Raw genomic sequence first — 21,444 nt, 5'->3', positions numbered from 1 at the left:
CCAAACAAGAATATAATCATTTAGTGCTGATTGATAACTTCCAAATTATCAGCAGGTTGTTAATGGCTAAGAGGAGCAGGCGTTCACTTGTATGGGAGCGTATAATTTATGGAAACTTTTTTTAAATAAAAAAGTAATTTTCTGCTATTTTTATTTTAAACCGATCAGTCCTTTCCTGTAAGGCCGGGGTCACACTTGCGAGAGTGATGGGAGAAACTTGCACCAGTCTCTGGCATCAATACCCGGCACTGCCACCGGCACTCGGGACCGGAGTGTGCGGCTGTATAGAAATACATGCAGCCGCGCGCTCCGGTCCGAGTGCCGGGTATTGATGCGAGAGACTCATGCGAGTTTCTCCCATCACTCTCGCAAGTGTGACCCCGGCCTAATAAGAACACTATTGAATAGTAGGGCAACGTGCAACAGAGATCTGTCAGAACAAAATGACTGATCAAACTATGCCCCAGCAATAAGTGCACACTTGGTGCGGCCAAACACTTCAGTGCACCTTCCCACATACTTGCTTTCCATCTATCCTCACCCTCCCTCTGAATCCCATAAAGCCAGGGCTGACAGTCAAGGAAAAGGGGGGTGGAAATAGATGAAAAACAAGAAGGTAGAAGGGTGCACTGAACAGCTGAGCTGTGCCAAGGGTACACCAAATGCCTTATGCTTGGTTTGAACAGTCATTTTGTGCTGACAGACTCCCTATAAATTAATTATCCTAAACCTAAAACCACTGGCTTAGCTACCAACAGACTGTCCCTTGCCCTTGCTGACCATATACTATGGTGGTAAATAATATCAGTCACATTTTTGTACTTGCTGAAGATTGCCTACTCAGTCTTGACAATTCAGAATACTGCATAGTGAACACATTAATATTTAAATCATACAATATAAATACCGGAAAACATAAATGTCATCAGTGATGAAGTAATTTGGCAAATGTTAGCACCGTGGCTTATCAAATACACATCACAACATGTTCTGGTCCTGAGTTCCAAATAGATGTCACTAACCAGCACATGTCAATCACCATTATTGTACCTGCTCACCCGGGTGAAATCTAGTGAAAATTGAAAATATCAACATATGCGAAAATTACCGTAATGTCAGAGTGACGCCGCTCGCATTACCCTGTAGTTTAACTAGCAAATTGGATTATGCTATTAGCCGTAAAGTGTTTTTGCAGGACTTACAGCATTTAGCTTTGTCCGGGCTGTGTGAGCTTTTAAGTGTTTTTTTTCTAGCACAGAGTATATTATATAAATTATGCATCTTGTAAATTTTACACTTAGAGAATGCCTATAATAGTAGAAGAATCCAGCGGAGAGGGCAAAAATGGTGATTAACCGTAGACTTGTATGTGACTATTGCTCATATTGGTGTGACTGACTATGGTACCTGATACATAAATGCCCAATATTCAAACATGTTCCAGTTTTGTTTTGTTTTTTTTTATCTTGGGGTGATTTTTTATTTCTTCATATAAAATAAACAGACCATTTAATTGCTTATTAACTTATGTCCAAAGTTGTGAAAAGAGGTTCTTCAAACCAGCAAAGCAAATTAAAAGCAAAAATACTTTATTATGAACTCATTAAAATAGTAGCATGGGCGTAAAAAAAATATATAACCAACGCGTTTTGAGCCTCAATCGTAGATGTAGTTCAAAAAAAGGTCCTTTTTTAGTCGAAACGCGTCAGAATATATTTTTTTATGCCCATGCTCTTATTTTAATGAATTTATAATAAAGTCTTTTTGCTTTTAATTCACTTTATTGAATTGAAAAACCTCTTTTCACAACTTTGAACAAAACTGCTTGATGCCTTACAAGCTTTATCCTTGCATAGTGGGGTGGACTGCCCAGGAAACTAGGCTGAACAACATACATATATTGGATGGGATGAGCTGTATCTACAAACTTTTTTTATGACTTATGTCTATTCTAATCTGAGTGGATACATTATATATATATATATTAGAAATGTAAGTGATCGTTCAATTAGATATTTAGAACTTTTTGAAATGTTATCGTTTCGTGCTAAGTGTATTTTAAATGACTGGTTTGCTTATTAAAAATAAAAGAACTTATACCTTATCGTAACTTTCATGGCCTTTCTGGCAAAGTTGATGTTCAGATGTAGTTAGTTGGTCAAAGTAGGAGAAGCAACACCAGATAAGAGTATTACAAACATTTCCAACTCTAAATTAAGATAAGTATATTTCACTTTTTTAAAAGAACATACATATAACATAAATGTTGCCCAAACTTACCAATTTTAGCAAAACAACCTGATCACCTATCATGTATGGTCCTATACTGATTCTCCCCTGAGGGCTGATGTTGGATTTCAAGAAGGTAAGGCTGCCGCCAGAGGTGTCCAGCAGCAGCTTTTTCCCATCTCCTCACTGAGAATACACTTGAATGCTCAGTCAAGTTGAGTGTGAATGCGTAGATGGAGGGGAAGAATAGCTACCAATGGAACAAGCATTTGACCAACAACTATCTAAGTTATATATCCTCCTTATTATTACCGTACTTACATATTTTGTTTAAAACCAGATTATTAATCTATTAGGTAAGGGCAATAGTTGAAGAACAATGGTTCTTTGGATGTTTCTAGTAACTAAGAATCTAATGTCAACTTATCCATACTTTCTTAGTTATTGAGATATTAATTGTCCACATGATTACCATTGAAGGACCATGGTAGAGTCCAACGTTCTTAAAACCAAGACTAAATACTTGTGACTTGCGATTGGAAAATGGAATAAACAGCGGATAGGTCAGCTCTCAGCTTCTGTTTCTTCTTTATAGCAACAGCTAACAGGTCTAGTAATGCTTAAAGGGAACCTGTCTTGTTGTCCATTAACTGTGATCTGTGGACAGCACGGTATAGACAAGGAGGAACTGAGCAGAATGATATATAGGTTTGTTGGAAAACATTCAGTATAACTTGTAGTTTTTTCATTGAAATTCCTGGTGTCTTTATGAATATAAGTCCAGTAGGCCCTACTGGTGACTGACAGCCATCTCTGCATGCACAGTCATACAAGGAAGACTGTAAGTCACTGAATAGGACCGCCCAATGCACTCATATACATATAAACACCGGGGATTTCAATGAATGAAATGCAAGTTTTACTGAAATTTTTCCCACAAAAAATTTCTATCAATCTGATCGGCTCCTCCTGCTCTATAACATCCTGACTGCCGATCAGATAACATTGTCAACATGACAGGATGATCCTTAAGAATTCTAAAAAACTCAGTAGACTAGACAGCAGTAAAGCCCATGGCCTTTCTTTATCCTCCTACGTGGTCATGTCCCTATCTCTAAAGAAGCCTCTCTCGGGACCTTGTATTTCAGTGACTGTGATCTTAACGGAAGATATAAAGAGAGAATAAATGGCAGCATTAGCTATATAAAGCCGCTGCACATATCTGGGTCATTTGTTACAAATGCTAGGTGCGCACTTTTGTAGAAGTCTACCCACGTCAATAACTCCTTTACTTGTATGAATGTCACAGCTCCCGTCTGCTGCAAGCGAAGGAGAAGAAGTGCTTTGATCAAGAGAACAAGGAACCATGCAAATGGTTAGCCGCAGTTTTCTGTATATGTTGTGTTTTTTAGACAACCCATGAAAAATGCTAAAAAAGAGATTAAAAGTCCTGTTCCATTTTGTCAGCGAGGAAGCAGCATCATCCAAAACAGGGGGAGGTCACACAGCACGGTGCAGTGTCAAGTTCTTTCCTAATGGCAACCCTATATATGGCAGTTTTCAGCTTTATTATTTAACACAGACAATAGCTTTCATTCCTTTGATACAAAAGCTGGAAATAAAAAAGGAGTTGTGCTATCACCTGATTGCCAGTCCCCAGATGCCTCTCCATAAATTGTCCATCAGTAGGTTTTTAGGATAGGAGGGCAACCTCAAGGCATCTCTCTGTTTCCCCTTTTGCAAGTCCCTTACATTTTGTGCTGTTCTCCTGCATCTCTCTCAATTCCCAAGGGTGTGTAAAGTGCTGCATGCAATCCCTTGGACCATGGGAAGAGTTGGGTCTTTTCTTTCCTCCGGCCAGCCTCCAAAATAGAAGGGCCTTTTTGCAATGAAGAGGTTAAAAACTGAAGGAAACGATAAGGCAGGCCATTTCTGAATCTCCGTCTGAGCCCCAGATTATCTGCAAATCTTAGTGGAAAACTAGAAGAGAAATAAGCAATGGTAATTAGAGCAGAGAAAAGATTGAAGAAAGCATTATGCTAAACACATTAGTATCACTTCTAAAGGACTGGAAGACATGATCGACATGTGAATTGTTTTTCCTTGAGCATAAGCAATGATGTGATGTATCTTGAGAAACCATTTTCATGGTCTTGGGAGTAGATAGCGATACATCAAACAAGGGTATCTATATAATACCCATAAACTGTCAAGCCAGGGGGCATGGAGTGCAACTTGAACATATCTCTCAATCAAAGTCCTCGTGTTACAAGGAACTTATCAGCTCCCCAAGACTCCAAAACCATCACTACTACACTTGAGAGCCCTCTTCCTGCCGTCTAACAATGTTTTGGATGTCCCACTTCAACGTTTCCATGTGTTGCAAAACAAGTCATATTCAGTTGATCACCATATGCAATTTACCGAGCTGTAGTCCTGTGAGATGTGACTTCCTCCAGACTAGTCTGGCCTCAGTTCATGTGATCATATCCCCCTGGGTGTGGATATCCTCCACACTGTCCACATTATTTCTGCCTTGCAGCAAATATGACTTCTGCGTGCTACATCCTCCCCAAGCTTTCCTTTCTGAGCAGGCACCATGAAGCTAAAAATGCAAATATCTTCTTCGAACCCCAAAAGTCAATATTGACCATTAAAATGAGCTGTGCCACATGACTTAAGGTACCATTACACTAAACGACTTACCAACGATCACGACCAGTGATACGACCTGGCCGTGATCGTTGGTAAGTCGTTGTGTGGTCGCTGGGGAGCTGTCACACAGACAGCTCTCTCCAGCGACCAACGATCAGGGGAAAGACTTCGGCATCGTTGAAACTGTCTTCAACGATGCCGAAGTCCCTGGGTAACCAGTGTAAATATCGGGTTACTAAGTGCAGGGCCGCGCTTAGTAACCCGATATTTACCCTGGTTACCATTGTAAAAGTTAAAAAAAAAACAGTACATACTCACATTCCGATGTCTGTCACGTCCCCCGGCGTCAGCTTCCCTCACTGACTGTGTCAGCGCCGGCCGTAAAGCAGAGCACAGAGGTGACATCACCGCTGTGCTCTGCTTTACGGCCGGCCGGCGCTGACAGTCAGTCCAGGGAAGCTGACGGCGGGGGACGTGACAGACATCGGAATGTGAGTATGTACTGGTTTTTTTTTTTACTTTTACAATGGTAACCAGGGTAAATATCGGGTTACTAAGCGCAGCCCTGCGCTTAGTAACCCGATATTTACCCTGGTTACCAGTGAACACATTGCTGGATCGGCGTCACACACGCTGATCCAGCGATGACAGCGGGTGATTAGCGACCAAAAAAAGGTCCTGATCATTCCCCAGCGACCAACGATCTCCCAGCAGAGGCCTGATCGTTGGTTGCTGTCACACATAACGAGATCGTTAGCGGGATCGTTGCTACATCACAAAAAGCGTGACGTTGCAACAATATCGTTAACGAAATCGTTATGTGTGAAGGTACCTTGAGAGCATGTGCACACGTCCGGATTTTTAGTGTTTTTTTTGCGGAATTTCCCGATAAAAACGCTATAAAATCGCTAAAAAAACGCAAACATTATGCATCCTATCATTTAGAATGCATTCCGCATTTTTTGTGCATATGTTTGCGTTTTTTTCCGCAAAAAAAACGCATTCCGCAAAAAAACGAGCATGTTCATTATTTTTGCGGATTTCCCATCAAATTGGAGTGTCTGGAAAAAAACGCAAAAAATCCGCGCAAAAAAACGCGTAAAAAATGCACAAATTCCGTGCAAAATCCACGCAAAAAAAGCACGCGGATTTCTGGCAGAAATCTCCGGATTTTGTCAGGAAAAAATCCTGACGTGTGCACATACCCTGATTAAAAAAAACCAGACACTTCATTAGCAGATAAATGTTTCAGGGTACTTACTCCTGATCAGTACAAAGCAAGAGGTCTGATTTGGCTGGATGAGAGGCCCCTCACAGGGTGTTTAAAAGGGGGAAGTTTCTCCTTGTGGAGAGCACCATGTCAGGTTAAGTAGACTTATAGGTTACGCAAAGCTCCTCTATACCAATACGCCAATAAAGCAAGGAGCAGTACATCTGCCTTCACTGTGTATGCCCAGGAGGGAAAGCTTAGGGAGGAAGCTGCTAAAATAGTGGTGGTTTTAAATGTTTGGTGAACCTGATAGGTTCCCATTAATACTAATTAGGGAAGAACCACTCAATAATAGGACTCTCAGGAGATTTACTTCCAGTTTACTGCACCCCTACGTTAATTACGGTAATAGGTTTACCACTTATGACATCCAAGATATGACCTTGTTTAAAATGTACATACCCCAATTAGACCAATATGCCTTCTAATGGTATATCTGATATCAGTGAATGACACCAAATAGTCATATTTTGTGATGAAATATCTTTCTTTACAAACTGTGCTACCAGCTAATAGCCAGATATCACCAAGACTTTACAGTTGCAATCAAAATTATTCAACCTCTCGTTGCGAATTAGATTTATTAGCAAAATTTACAAACTGTTTGCAATAAACCAGTCAAACAAGAACAATGTAAACAGCTGAACACAACTAATAGAATAAGTGGTTTATCGACTTATTGTGTTGTATGGTTAGTTGCAAACAGCAGAAAGATTGAAAATTCTACTAACCCCTGATGAACCCCCGTCATTCCCAATGGGGGGGAAACGCGTCGGGCATTGCTTGGGGATTTATTAGACGTTGACTACTGCCTCATTCATTACACTATCCGTGTATCTGGGTTTTGTGGATAACAAGACGGGATGCCGCAGCAAACAGATGAGTACAGATCTGAAATATTGCATTGCTTTTCTACTTAAAAAGACGATTGAGTCTTTGCATTATGCAGTTTTATGCTGTGGTATCTCTCACTAAGTGATCTTTTTGTATCTGGAAAACCCCATATGGCTATCATTATCTGAACAATGATTTATAAATCTGTCACATGCTGTGGTGATATAACAGACGCTGATTAGCGCATGATCTATTACTTTATTCCTTTATCTGGTTGTTTGAGTGAACAGCATAGGACACCGCAGCAAATAGATGGGTGCATGTATCTGAATTATAGCATTGCCTTTGTGTCTGAATAAGGCGATTGCGCCTTCACACTATGCACTTTTATACTGTGGTATTTTTCGCTTTGACAAACAACTCTTTTTACATTCTGTCTACCCGTATATGTATCTTGGGTTAAAATATTGAGTGACTTATCAGTTTATATTGGTGACAACTACTGATTGAGTGACATCTGAATTTTTTGTTTTCTTTTTTGTTTTCTTTTTTATATATTTACTGCTTCATTTTTGCATATTTTGTGTATTTTTTCTTTTTCTTCTTACGGGTACCAGGGTGTTTTGGGGACACTTCTATTTTCTATCCCCATTGCAGGGACTCTTAGGGACCCTAGGGTCAGCCATCGATGAGTGGGGTCACCTACCGCTGAAAATTAGGGTGTCTACCTCCACTGCCAGGCAGGGGTGATTATAGGGACTATCTATAGGGTTCAGCAGAATTCCTGTATTACAGGGATTTTTAGGGACTTAAAGGGTGAGCCGTCGAGGAGTGGGGGCGCCTACCGCAGAAACTCAGGGTGCCAACCTCCACTGCAAGGCAGGGCGTAGTATAGTTACCTTTTAGGGCCCAACAGGCACACATCCTTCCCAATTTGTATTGTTATTAAGAAAAATAGAGCTTTTTAACTTTTTTCTATTAAAAGTTATATTTTAGGAATCCTTGTTGTTGTTTTTTGTTTTTTTGAGTATAATTAGACAGCTGCCGCTCCCCCTCCCGTGCCGACCCCTGGGAATAAATCGAGTATAAGCCGAGAGGGGCAATTTCAGCCTAAAAAAATGGGCTGAAATTCTCGGCTTATACTCGAGTGTATACGGTATTTGTTCAGGTGGAGACCTGTTAGTCAGACAGTAGGCAGGTGGTGGGGTGGGAATAGGAAGAAAGTACAGGAGAGCTGCAAGTGCAATATCCCATCACAAAGCCCCACTTGCAGCTCATTTGCATACAATTTCAACGTTAGATTTCACCAAAGCTGCAAAATGGATTTCTACGATCAAAGTATGGATTTAATCAGCTTGAAAGCACCTGTACAGCCATGCCATTAGTATAAACTACTCATGATAGGTTCCCTTTGATGACAGAGGAGGTTTGGATCTTTGCAGTTATTGAGGCAGCAGAGCGTTATGCATCTTAGCACTTGGAGAACTCGCTCTGTAACTTTACGTGATCTGTCTCTTCTTCATGGCTGAGTTGCTTTGGTTTCTAAAGGCTTCAACTTATCAATAAAAATGATACAGTTAAAGGGAGTCTGTCATCAGGTTTTTGCTACCTCATCTGAGAGCAGAATAATGTGGGAAAAAGAGACCCTGATTCTAGCAATGTGCCACTTTGTTTACTGGGTGCAGCCATTGTCATACAATCAGAGTTTTTACAGCAGAGCTCAGAAAGCTGCCCCCGCCCACAACTCTGATTAACAATTTTCTACGTACATTGTATATTGATAGTAAGCTGCTTATCAGTGCTGGGGGGCACGATTGTACCAGAAAGCACGTGTACAGCGTCTTCATGGCAGTGATAATCTCCTGCTGACAAAACACTCATTGTATTGAAACTACAGCGCACAGCCCAACAAGTGACACATCGCTGAAGTCAGTGTCTCAGCCCCTACTTCATGATGCACTCAGATTAAATTGCAGAAACCTGATGATAGATTCTCTTTAATCATGAAACATTTGGAGGGACCACATTTTATGAATTGACGTGTAACACCGGTGGCTCCAATTACAGGACAACGCATGAATTCAATGAGCTCTTTAGAAGGAGCAATTCTTTCATAAATGTTATTGAAGGCAGACTGCTGAGGGGCTGGACTTTACAGCGGTGGGAATGGGATAAAATTAAAACCCTGAATTCAATGATTAAAATGTGTATCCCAATACTTTTGTCCGTGTAAGTGTAAGTTGTTCCACCTGGTGAAGTGGTCATAGACAATGGCTTTCGGGCGATAATGTACAGTATACAGAGCTGGCCTCACATGTGTGGCTCTGTCTTTTCATTTTTTTCTTATATGACTTCTTACCTGTAAGACTGAGGATACAAAGGATAATGATGACAATTCCCAGCAAGATAGATACAACACTCAGTAGTCGGGCCAAGCGTCCCAATCTCCGGGCTCCATCCATATCACCCTGCTGCAAGCTGTTCCGTGACTAGTAACATGCAAAAAAAAAAAACACAGCAAGAGAAACTAACATTAATAGACAGAAATTGGTGTAAATCATAGTAACTATATAACTACATACAGTTTTTCTGTGTTTTGCTAATTGTTCAGTTTTTGATAGATAGTGAAACATTTACTTCTCACTATTTTGCTGTTTGCAGTGTTCTCGGAAGTTATAAAGCAGCTTGTATTTTAGTTCAGTTGTAATTTTTATTGAGAAAGAGCAGGTGGCTAAAAACAGCAAGGCAAACCTGAATATTGGAGAATTACACAACCTCAGTATCATCAAGTTACAAGACATTCAGTTTGATTCAGTCCGGCCTATCTTGTCTACTGTGCATCACTAAAAACAAGAGTTCACACTTTGGGTTGGCTGCATTCAACTATAGCCACATCGAAGGTTTTTCGATAACATACAAATTCATCTAACATATTTATTGCTAATACTGCTGTTTTTCCAGCAAAACCACTCAGCATTAACATAATTGTTCATATCCACTCAGGTTTACAGGCAGAACTGCAGAAATACTGACAGAATGCGGCCCACTGTATGGGGGCATAGTTTACCATGTGGCTACAAGAATTGTGCAAACATGGCCTCAAATAATTATCTCGGTTGTGGTTATATATATATATATATATATATATATATATATACAGTCATGACCTTGAAACTGTTCCAGAAAATGAAGTATTTCTCCCAGAAAATTATTCCACTTACACATGTTTTGTTATACACATTTATTTCCTTTGTGTGTATTGCAAAAACACAAAAAAAAAGCAGAGAAAAAAGTCAAAAATTAACCTTCAAAATTGTTGGCACCTTTCCAAAATTGTGGGTAAATACCTTTGTTTCAAGCACGTGAAGCTCATTCAAAATCACCTGTGGCAAGTAACAGGTGTGGGCAATATGAAAATCACATCTGAAACCAGATAAAAAGAGGAGATGTTGACTCAATCTTTGTATTGTGTGTCTGTGTACCACACTAAGCATGGGAAACGAAAAGGGGAGAAAACTGAGAACTTAAGAACACAAATTGTTGAACAATATCAACAAAGGTCACAAGTTCATCTCCAGTGATCTTGATGTTCCTTTATCCACGGTGCACAATATGATCAAGAAGTTTACAACCCATAGTACTGTAGCTAATCTCCTTGGACATGGAAGGCAGACAAAAATTGATGAAAGATTGCAATGCAGGATAATCTGGATGGTGGATAAGAAGCCGCAATCAAGTTCCAAAGAAATTCAAGCTGTCCTGCAGGCTCAGGGTGCATCAGTGTCAGTGCATATTATTCATCGATATTTCAATGAAATGAAACACTATGACAGGAAAACCCATGAGGACCCCACTGTTGACATAGAGACATAAATAGGCTAGACTGCAGTTTGCCAAAATGTACGTAAGTAAGCCAAAATCCTTCTGGGAAGCATCTTGTGAACAGATGAGACCAAGATAGTGCTTTTTGGCAAATCACATAATTTTAATGTTTACCGAAAATGGAATGAACTCTACAAAGAAAAGATCACAGTACCTACAATCAAATATGGTGGAGGGTGAAAGATGTTTTGGGATTGTTTTGCTGGATCTGGCACTGGGTGCCTTGACTGTGTGCAAGGCATCATGAAATCTGTAGATTACCAAAGGATTTTGTAGTGCCCAGTGTCAGAAAGCTGGGTTTGCATCCTAAGTTTCCAGCAAGACAATAACCCCAAACATACTTTTAGAAACACCCAGAAATGATGGAAACAAAGCGCTGGAGAGTTCTGAAGTGGCCATCATTGAGTCTGGATCTAAATCCCATTGAACACATTGGAGAAATCTTAAAATTGCTGATAGGAAAAAGCACCCTTCAAATTGAGAGACCTGGAGCAATTTGCAAGAGAAGATTGGTCCAAAATTCCATGTCAGAGGTGTAAGAAACTTGTTGATAGTAAGCGATTTATTGCTGTTATTTATTCCAAAGGGTGTGCAACCAAATATGTGTGTAGGAATAAACATGTGCATAACAAAACATGTGTAATTAATTGCAATAATTTTGTGGGGGAAATACTTCATTTTCTGAAACAATTTCAAGAGTACCAACACTTTTGGCCATGACTGGACATGAGTGGTGTGTACTATAGGTGTATAATATGTAAGTGTTGTGTGTATATATAAATATATCTATATGTATATAATATGTGGGTGTGCCTGTTGTACTGTATGGGTATATTATGTTAGCGGTTTGTTTTGTGTGTTTATAATATGAGTGGTAAGTGTTGCATGCTTATAATATTTGAGGGGTGTATATTATGTTAATGGCGTGTGTTGTATGAATATAATATGTAAGAAGTCTATATTGTACGTGTATACTATGTGAGTGGTGTGTGTTTTATGTGTATATTATGTGAGTGGTGTGTTTTGTGTGTTTATAGTACGAGTGGTAAGTGTTGTACGTTTATAATATATGAGTGATGTATATGTATAATATGTGAGTGATGTGTATTGAATGTGTATAATTTGTGACCAGTGTGCTGTATGCCGATAATATGTGAATAATGTTTGTTGTACATGTATAATATACACTACCATTCCAAAGTTTAGGGTCACTTAGAAATGTCCTTATTTTTGAAAGAAAAGCACAGTTTTTTCCCATGAAGCTAACATTAAATGATTCAGAAATACACTCTATACATTGTTAATGTGGTAAATGACTATTCTATCTGAAAACGTCTGGTTTGTAATGCAATATCTTCATAGGTGTATAGAGGCCCATTTCCAACAACCATCACTCCAGTGTTCTTATGGTACTTTGTGTTTGGTAACTGTGTAAGAAGACTAATGGATGGTTAGAATACCCTTGAAAACCCTTGTGTTAGCACAGCTGAAAAAAGTTTGGCTGATTAGAGAACCTATATACCTTATCTTCCTTTGAGCTAGTTGAGAATCTGGAGCATTACATTTGTTGGTTCCATTAAACTCTCAAAATGGCCAGAAAAAAACAACTTTCATGTGAAACTCGACAGTCTATTCTTGTTCTTAGAAATGAAAGCTGTTCCATGTGAGAAATTGCCAAGAAACTGAAGATTTCCTACAATGGTGTGTACTACTCCCTTCAGAGGAGAGCAAAAACAGGTTCTAACCAGAGTAGAAAGAGAAGTGGGAGGCCCCGCTGCACAACTGAGCAACAAGACAAGTACATTAGAGTCTGTAGTTTGAGAAATCGATGCCTCACAGGTCCTCAACTGGCAGCTTCATTAAATAGTACAAGAAAAATGCCAGTGTCAATGTCTACAGTGAAGAGGCGACTCCGGGATGCTGGCCTTCAGGGCAGAGTGGCAAAAGAAAAAGCCATATCTGAGACTGGCTAATAAAAGGAAAAGATTAATATGGGCAAAAGAACACAGACATTGGACAGAAGAAGATTAGAAAAAAGTGTTATGGACAGACGAATCCAAGTTTGAGGTGTTTGGATCACACAGAAGAACATTTATGAGACACAGAACAACTGAAAAGATGCTGGAAGAGTGCCTGACACCATCTGTCAAGCATGGTGGAGGTAATGTGATGGTCTGGGGTTGCTTTGGTGCTGGTAAAGTGGGAGATTTGTACAAAGTAAAAGGAATTTTGACTAAGGAAGACTATCACTCCATTTTGCAGTGCCATGCCATACCCTGTGGACAGTGCTTGATTGGAGCCAATTTTACCCTACAACAGGACAATGACCCAAAGCACACCTCCAAATTATGCAAGAACTATTTAGGGAAGAAGCAGGCAGCTGGTATTCTATCTGTAATGGAGTGGCCAGCGCAGTCACCAGATCTCAACCCCATTGAACTGTTGTGGGAGCAGCTTGACCGTATGGTACACAAAAAGTGCCCATCAAGCCAGCAATGTGTGATGTATGTGTATAATATGTTATCAGTGTGTTGTATGCCGATGATATGTAAGCTACGTGTGATGTATGTGTATAATATATGACCAGTGTGTTGTATGCCGACAATAAGTGAGCAATGTGTGATGTATGTGTATAATATATGACCAGTGTGTTGTATGCCGATGATAAGTAAGCAATGTGTGATGTATGTGTATAATATGTGACCAGTGTGTTGTATGCCGATGATATGTAAGCAATGTGTGATGTATGTGTATAATATGTGACCAGTGTGTTGTATGCCGATAAGTAAGCAATGTGTGATGTATGTGTATAATATGTGACCAGTGTGTTGTATGCCGATGATATGTAAGCTACGTGTGATGTATGTGTATAATATATGACCAGTGTGTTGTATGCCGATAAGTAAGCAATGTGTGATGTATGTGTATAATATGTGACCAGTGTGTTGTATGCCGATAAGTAAGCAATGTGTGATGTATGTGTATAATATGTGACCAGTGTGTTGTATGCCGATAAGCAGGGCCGGCTCCAGGTTTTTGAGGGCCCCGGGCGAAAGAGTCTCAGTGGGCCCCCCCTTTAACACATACCCCGATTCATGATCGCATATAAACACAGCCATGTAGTATATAACACTGCCCACGTAGTATATAGCAGCCCATGTAGTATATAGCAGCCCACGTAGCATATAGCAGCCCATGCAGTATATAGCACAGCCCACGTAGTATATAGCAGCGCAGCCCACGTAGTATATAGCAGCGCAGCCCACGTAGTATATAGCAGCGCAGCCGAGCCCACGTAGTATATAGCAGCGCAGCTTATGTAGTATATAGCAGCGCAGCCCACGTAGTATATAGCAACGCCACTCACTCAGGCACTGGTAGGACTAGGAGCTCCTCCTGAATCTGCCTCATAACTTCAGCAGCACGGCAGCTAGCCAGGGGCCGAGAGCAAAGCAGAGAACGTGCTCTCTCCGCCCACAGACAATTTCACACTGGCTGCCTTCTCTTAACCCCTATGTGCCTGCCTGGCTGCACTGAATGAGTGAGAAGATGCTTGTGTCAGAGCTGGCACATAGGGGTTAAGAGAACGCAGCCAGCAGTGACTTTGTGGGCGGAGAGAGCATGTTCTCCTGCTCTGCTCTCCCAGCTGTATCTATGACAGCGTGAGTGGGCCCCCCTCTCTCCCCAGGGCCCCGGCATTTGCCCGGTGCGCCGGGTGCTGACGCCGGCCCTGCCGATAAGTAAGCAATGTGTGATGTATGTGTATAATATGTGACCAGTGTGTTGTATGCCGATAAGTAAGCAATGTGTAATGTATGTGTATAATATGTGACCAGTGTGTTGTATGCCGATAAGTAAGCAATGTGTGATGTATGTGTATAATATGTGACCAGTGTGTTGTATGCCGATGATATGTAAGCAATGTGTGATGTATGTGTATAATATGTGACCAGTGTGTTGTATGCCGATTATAAGTAAGCAATGTGTGATGTATGTGTATAATATGTGACCAGTGTGTTATATGCCGATAAGTAAGCAATGTGTGATGTATGTGTATAATATGTGACCAGTGTGTTGTATGCCGATAAGTAAGCAATGTGTGATGTATGTGTATAATATGTGACCAGTGTGTTATATGCCGATAAGTAAGCAATGTGTGATGTATGTGTATAATATGTGACCAGTGTGTTATATGCCGATAAGTAAGCAATGTGTGATGTATGTGTATAATATGTGACCAGTGTGTTGTATGCCGATGATATGTAAGCAATGTGTGATGTATGTGTATAATATGTGACCAGTGTGTTGTACGCCAATGATAAGTAAGCAATGTGTGATGTATGTGTATAATATGTGAGTGTTGTGCGTGCAGCAGGTGTATAATATGTGAATGATGGATGCTGCAAGTGTATAATATGTAAACGGTGTGCATGAAAGTCCAATATGTGTCGTTTGTTAACATTTTGTCAGATGTGGGTGGTGTGTGGCATGTATGTAATGCGTGAGGGGCAGGACTTCAGTATGTTTCAATCATTGTTCCATCTAAAGACCCCCATACAAATTGGATATCTGTCTGTCAAAAGATTGTTCGGCTGACAAATTCCCCATACACAGCTGACCGCTCCTGTGTCTGCTAGACTCCTCAGGCAACAAAAGGATTGGAAATGCAAGATACTTCTCTGTTTAAAAATGATCATTCTTGGCAGCACATCGTCCTATCTAGAAAGGACATGTGCTGCCAAAATCAATGACAACCTATGTGCACAAGATGATCTAATAACGGTTGCTCTGTGCACATGGGTAGTGCAGTCAGCATGTTTAAGCAGGCTATTGAACAACCACTGATCCCTAAACATGTACATTGTTGCAGGTCCATCTGTCCATGCAATGTAAACGTCCTCTTTGATGTGATAATTTTATTCAGCTCTCTTCTGAGAAACAATGCCCTCTCTTAGAAAATGGATAGGGCTGCTTCAAAAGATATCAGCATTTTTTGCTACTTTTTATGTCAGAAGCGTAGAACCACTAAGGGAATTCTTGATTCCCCACCCCAATATACAAGAGTTAAATTTATTATTTGTAGTTTTTTAATCCCATTAATTGTTTCCATGCATCATCGGTAGCGTGTGCGCACAATAGATGCAATTATCAGGGAATTCTCTTAATATTTTGTTTGGATTTGGAGCTAAGGTGTGGGCAAAAGCAAATCATACATGTGAATGCTGTTGAAGCATAACTGTAGGCATGAAAAGAAACACCCAGAGTATATTCAACTACAATAAATCTTTATTAATAAATTTAAATATTGTAAAAAAAGACAGGTGCTGCTATTTAAATGTGGGGATATGCAGTAAACATTTACACCAGTCAGATATATATAACAAAGTAGCGCAACTACAACCTGGTAAGACTGTTAGGTGTCTGTAATAAAGTTCACTTAATAAATTATTCATTACATTTGTGCCAACCAGGTCCACATAACATAAACCAACAAAAACCAATAGAAAGGAAGCAGCATAAAGTCCAGATAAATATGTAGAACAAACTTTATTAATGATAATTCCAGGTTTAAAAACGACAGGGGGAAATAATCCCCGTGCTGTACTCAGCACGCACCTACATGAACAGGGGACAGGTGCCTACAGTATAAATATATCCACATTGTAACCGAGACAGGTATCACAGAAAAATCAAAGTGACTGTGCAAGTAAATAAAGTTCAAACACCTGCATTAAACACACAGGTCCAGAGGAATGTATAAAAGAGCACATACACAATGAGTAAAACTAATATACATACCAGTCAGTGTAGAAAGAATCCCGGCGTGGACTGGCACCTCACCCCTGTACCCCCCCCCCCGACGCGCGTTTCGGCTATTGCCTTTCTCAAGTAAATCAAAACCACATAAATCAAATGATGGTAAATCGCATATAGATCAAGAAGTGTTTGACTAAGACAAATATTATTAAAATCAATGCTTTATTAGGAAAAATATAAAATCATACACATGAAATTTAAAAGAGTGCCTAAAACCCAAACAGAGGGAGCACAAAACATCCAGCAAGTATGCAAAAGTCTACCCTAATAAGTAAGTGTAAATTCCTGTATAAATGCAGTGACCATATATAAATCAAGTAATCGGCATATACAAAATGGTATATTTGAATATGCAAGGTACTAAACATAGATAATTGCCATGAATGCAGAGATTCAATAAAATTACCGCCAGAACAGCCAAATATCAGTCATCATATTGAAAAAATATATTATTTTGCTAGAAATACAGACAAATTGTCTGCTTATAAGAAAATAGTAATATAGATGTTGAGTCAATAAATGGCTGCCTGAGCTTAATTAAATGAAGGTATTGACCCTATTTAAAGATATTAAAGCGAACCTGTCAGCAGTTTTGGCCGATATAAGATACAGCCACTGCGTTTCAGGGCTTATCAACAGCATTCTATAATGCTATAGATAAGCCCCGGTCTGACCTGCAAGATAAGAAACATATTTTTTATTATAATTACCCGGGGGGAGGGGGCGGTCTGGTGCGGTCCAGTCCGAAGGGTGTTGCAGGTCCGAGTCCGGCACCTCCCATCTTCTTGCGATGCCGTCCTCTTGTTGCTTCATCGCTCCCCGGCATCGCGCTCCTGCGCAAGCGTACTTATCTGCCCTGTAGAAGGCAGACCAAAGTACTGCAGTGCGCGGGCGCTGGGAAAGGTCAGTGAAGCCCAGCGCCTGCGCACTGCTGTACTTTACTCTGTACTTAGATCCTAGCAGTCTATCGAAGAGCTCAGAGATGAGTGGTAAAAGGTATTCGTTTTTGATGGTGATGGCATTCAAACCCCTATATTCAATGCAAGGACAAAGTTCCCTACTCTTCTTCTGGACAAATAAGAACCCTGCCCCAGCAGGAGACACAGATTTCCTAATAAACCCTCTCGCCAGATTCTCCTTGATATACTCCGACATAGCCTCAGCCTCCGGGGTAAACACGCCCATGAGGAGGCTCTACCCCCGGGATGTGGTCTATAGGACAGAGAACACATCAGCATATTGCCAGTAGTGCTTAAGAAGAGAAGTTAGATCTGAAGTGACCTCAAACGACCCAACCAGAACTTGGGCCCTAACACTGTCCCTCACATGACCTACTCCATCCCAGTATGCTCCTAGTAGCCCAATCTATCTGAGGCGAATGGCGGCGCAACCAAGGTATGCCTAACAGTACCTCATCAATACCCTCGGGGATGACCAACAAGGAAATTATCTCCTGATGTTTTGGAGAGATCATGAGTATAAGCAGATTGGTTTGATGAGTGATTTGGGAAGATAGGGTGGACCCAATAACCACCCGAATGGAGATTGGCACAGCAGAGACTAGTGATAAGCGAGTGTGCTCGTTACTCGAGATATCCGAACATGCTGGGGTGTTGTCCGAGTATCTTGGGCGTGCTCATAGATTATGTTTGTGTCGCCGCAGCTGCATGATTTGCAGCTGTTAGACAACCTGAACAAATGCAGGGATGGCCTGTTTGTTAGGTATTCCCCACATGTATTCAGGCTGTCTAGCAGCTGCAAATCATACAGCTGCGGTGACACAAACATAATCTACGTGCACGCCCAAGATACTCGGGGAACACCCGGGCATGCTTGTAAATCTTGAGTAATGAGCATACTCACTCATCACTAGCAGAGACGCATTCTGGGGTCTACCTAAAGTGAGAGGATACCGAAGGAAAGAGATAGCGAGATTCGGAGCAGAATTGACTCAGAGACAAAGTGATTGATCGGAGACGGGTCTTTGGAGACTACTCCTAGCAGAAAGGCAAGAGTTTATAACTCTTGAAGGTAAAGGGCTTAGACATGACTGGGTACGTAAGATGAATAGATTATCCCTGGCGGGAGTTTCAGAGCTTTAGCGCTAGAGAAGATAAGTATTTGCCATACTGGCACCCTGATTGGGAGGAAGGCATGGAACAGCGGGTTGATTAAAGGATTCTTGCTAAACAGGACTGTAGTACTGTGGTGAAGTAGTGAAAAACAGTGGAGACAGAAGACAAATAGAGAGAGTAAAGGGGAAAGGAGAAGAATAGAGAAACAAAGGTGGAAAATGCTTTGAGTTGCAAAGGAAACGTCCAAATGACTGTGTACCTGCTATCTATTGTATATATTCCCTACCAAGTTCACGTTCAGTAAAAAGTTTAATTTCAAATGGTGGTCTCCCTCATTGATCTGTTCAACAGCTGGTCCTGGCAAACCAGCAACATCGGTTACATGCAGCCTGTACAGTCCTGGCACCCTCACAGCACAAGTCCACACACCCAGGCAGGATCCCCTCCTTTCATGCAACATGTCGGGGCACAGGAGAAGAGTATATTGATTTTAAGTGGAAACAACCTGAGTGCTGGAACCACCAACCTTTCAGACTGTCCTATGAGATTGACTCTCCCATAATGTTCTCGTTCACCTGTTTTTCACCGCAGTGTTAATCTCAGTGAGGGTGATCTGAATCTATCTTTCTATTATTCCAAGAGTGGTGCAATCCCCTTATGCCTCATTTAGACGTCTGTTTATAAGTTCTAAGGGGTAGTTTCTCCTTGTGGAGAGTGACATACCAGCTTTGGTTTGTCAAGGTAAGGAGGCTTATTCGCCGTGCAGTGCTCCTCTGGGAAATTTAATATGCAAATTGCCTCTTCAGAGAAAAAGAGGACTTGAACTCTATAGCGCCTTCCAACAGGTGGCGTTATAGAGTTCAAGTCCTCTTTTTCTCTGAAGACTCAATTTGCATATGTTTATAAGTTCTGATTTTCACTGATAGAATTTGTACCTAAGATAGTCTATGAGGCTGCTCACATTATTTTTGTCACACTGAGTGGTCTGCATAAAATCATGGAGACATGCAATGCAAGTCTATACGTCCATGAAAAAAACAGACAGCAACGAACTGATAGATAGGATGATCTCAAGAAAAAAAATTTCTCATCTGAGAAAAACTGCTGAAACCTGGACAAAACTGATAAAACTCTGGTGTAACTCGAATGAAATTCAGATCACAGACACTGATGAGAATTGACCCGTTTTTTTCTCTCGTTTGTGACGTGTATGTGTGTCGTCTGAATGAGGCCATACTATCTACTATATAATTGTCTAAGGGTCACTTCCGTCTTTCTGTCCTTCTGTGTTTCTGTCTGTCATGGATATTCATTCGTCGCGGCCTCTGTCTGTCATGGAATCCAAGTCGCTGATTGGTCTCGCCAGCTGTCATGGCTTGCGCGACCAATTAGCGACGGGCACAGTCCGGCGGAAAAATGGTCGCTCCTTCCTCCCTGCAGTCAGTGCCCGCTCCATACTCCCCTCCAGTCAGCGCTCATACAGGGTTAATGGCAGCGTTGACCGCAGTGTAACGCACTCGGTTAACGCTGCTATTAACCCTGTGTGACCAACTTTTTACTATTCATGCTGCCTATGCAGCATGAATAGTAAAAAGATCTAATGTTAAAAATAATTAAAAAAATTAAAAATAGTTACATACTCACCTTCCGGAGCCCCCGGATCGAAGCGGCCGGTTACCGATGCTCCTCGCGACGCCCCGGTGACCGCTCCATGCATTGCGGTCTCGTGAGATGATGACGTGCGGTCTCGCGAAACTGCTACGTCATCATCTCGCGAGACCGCAATGCACTCTTCAGACCGGAGCGCGCGATGAGCATCGGTAAGCGGCCGCTTCGATCCGCTCCGGAAGGTGAGTATGTAACTATTTTTTATTTTAATTCTTTTTTTTAACAGATAGATTGGGCTACTATGGTGCATACTACGTGACTGGCCAACATACTACGTGACTGGGCAGTATAGTACGTGGCTCTGTGCTGTATACTACGTGACTGGGCAATATACTATGTGGCTGGGCAATATACTATGTGGCTGGGCAATATATTACGTGACTGGGCAATATACTACATCGCTGTGCAATATACTACGTGGCTCTGTGCTGTATGCTACGTGACTGGGCAATATACTACGTGGCTGGGCAATATACTATGTGGCTGGGCAATATACTATGTGGCTGGGCAATATACTACGTGACTGGGCAATATACTACGTGGCTGGGCAATATACTACGTGGCTGGGCAATATACTACGTGGCTGGGCAATATACTACGTGGTTGGGCAATATACTACGTGGTTGGGCAATATACTACGTGGCTGGGCAATATACTACGTGGCTGGGCAATATACTACGTGACTGGGCAATATTCTACGAAGGCTGTGCAATATACTACGTGGACATGCATATTCTAGAATACCCGATGCGTTAGAATCGGGCCACCATCTAGTAGACTATAAGGCCGCATTCACGCATTGAGTATTTGGTCAGTACTTCACATCAGTATTTGTAAGCCAAAACCAGGAGTGGGTGATAAATACAGAAGTGGTGACGTGTTTCTATTATACATTTCCTCCGATTGTTCCCCCCCTGGTTTTGGTTTATAAATACTGAGGTAAAATACTGACCTAATACTCAACGTGTGAACGTGGCTTTAAAGTAATGTGAACTGACTATGCATGTCTGAATC

General features: G+C 41.1%; 1 protein-coding gene across 1 annotated transcript in view; it reads right to left on the bottom strand.

Annotated features, from left to right (window-relative positions):
* Window positions 1-2,946: 2,946 nt before the first annotated feature.
* The window catches only part of LOC138672786 (trafficking regulator of GLUT4 1), a 58,701-nt gene continuing 40,203 nt past the window's right edge, over window positions 2,947-21,444 (bottom strand). The window contains exons 2-3 of the mRNA XM_069761150.1: window positions 9,348-9,477; window positions 2,947-4,209 (exon numbers count right to left, since the gene is read on the bottom strand). Coding sequence (XP_069617251.1) covers window positions 4,199-4,209; window positions 9,348-9,477 — 141 coding nt within the window. The 3' untranslated portion in view covers window positions 2,947-4,198. The remainder of the gene's footprint in view (window positions 4,210-9,347; window positions 9,478-21,444) is intronic.

This window comes from Ranitomeya imitator, chromosome 3, assembly GCF_032444005.1.
Source record: "Ranitomeya imitator isolate aRanImi1 chromosome 3, aRanImi1.pri, whole genome shotgun sequence".
Taxonomy (NCBI): Eukaryota; Metazoa; Chordata; class Amphibia; order Anura; family Dendrobatidae; genus Ranitomeya; species Ranitomeya imitator.
This window is presented reverse-complemented; position numbering and strand designations above follow the sequence as displayed.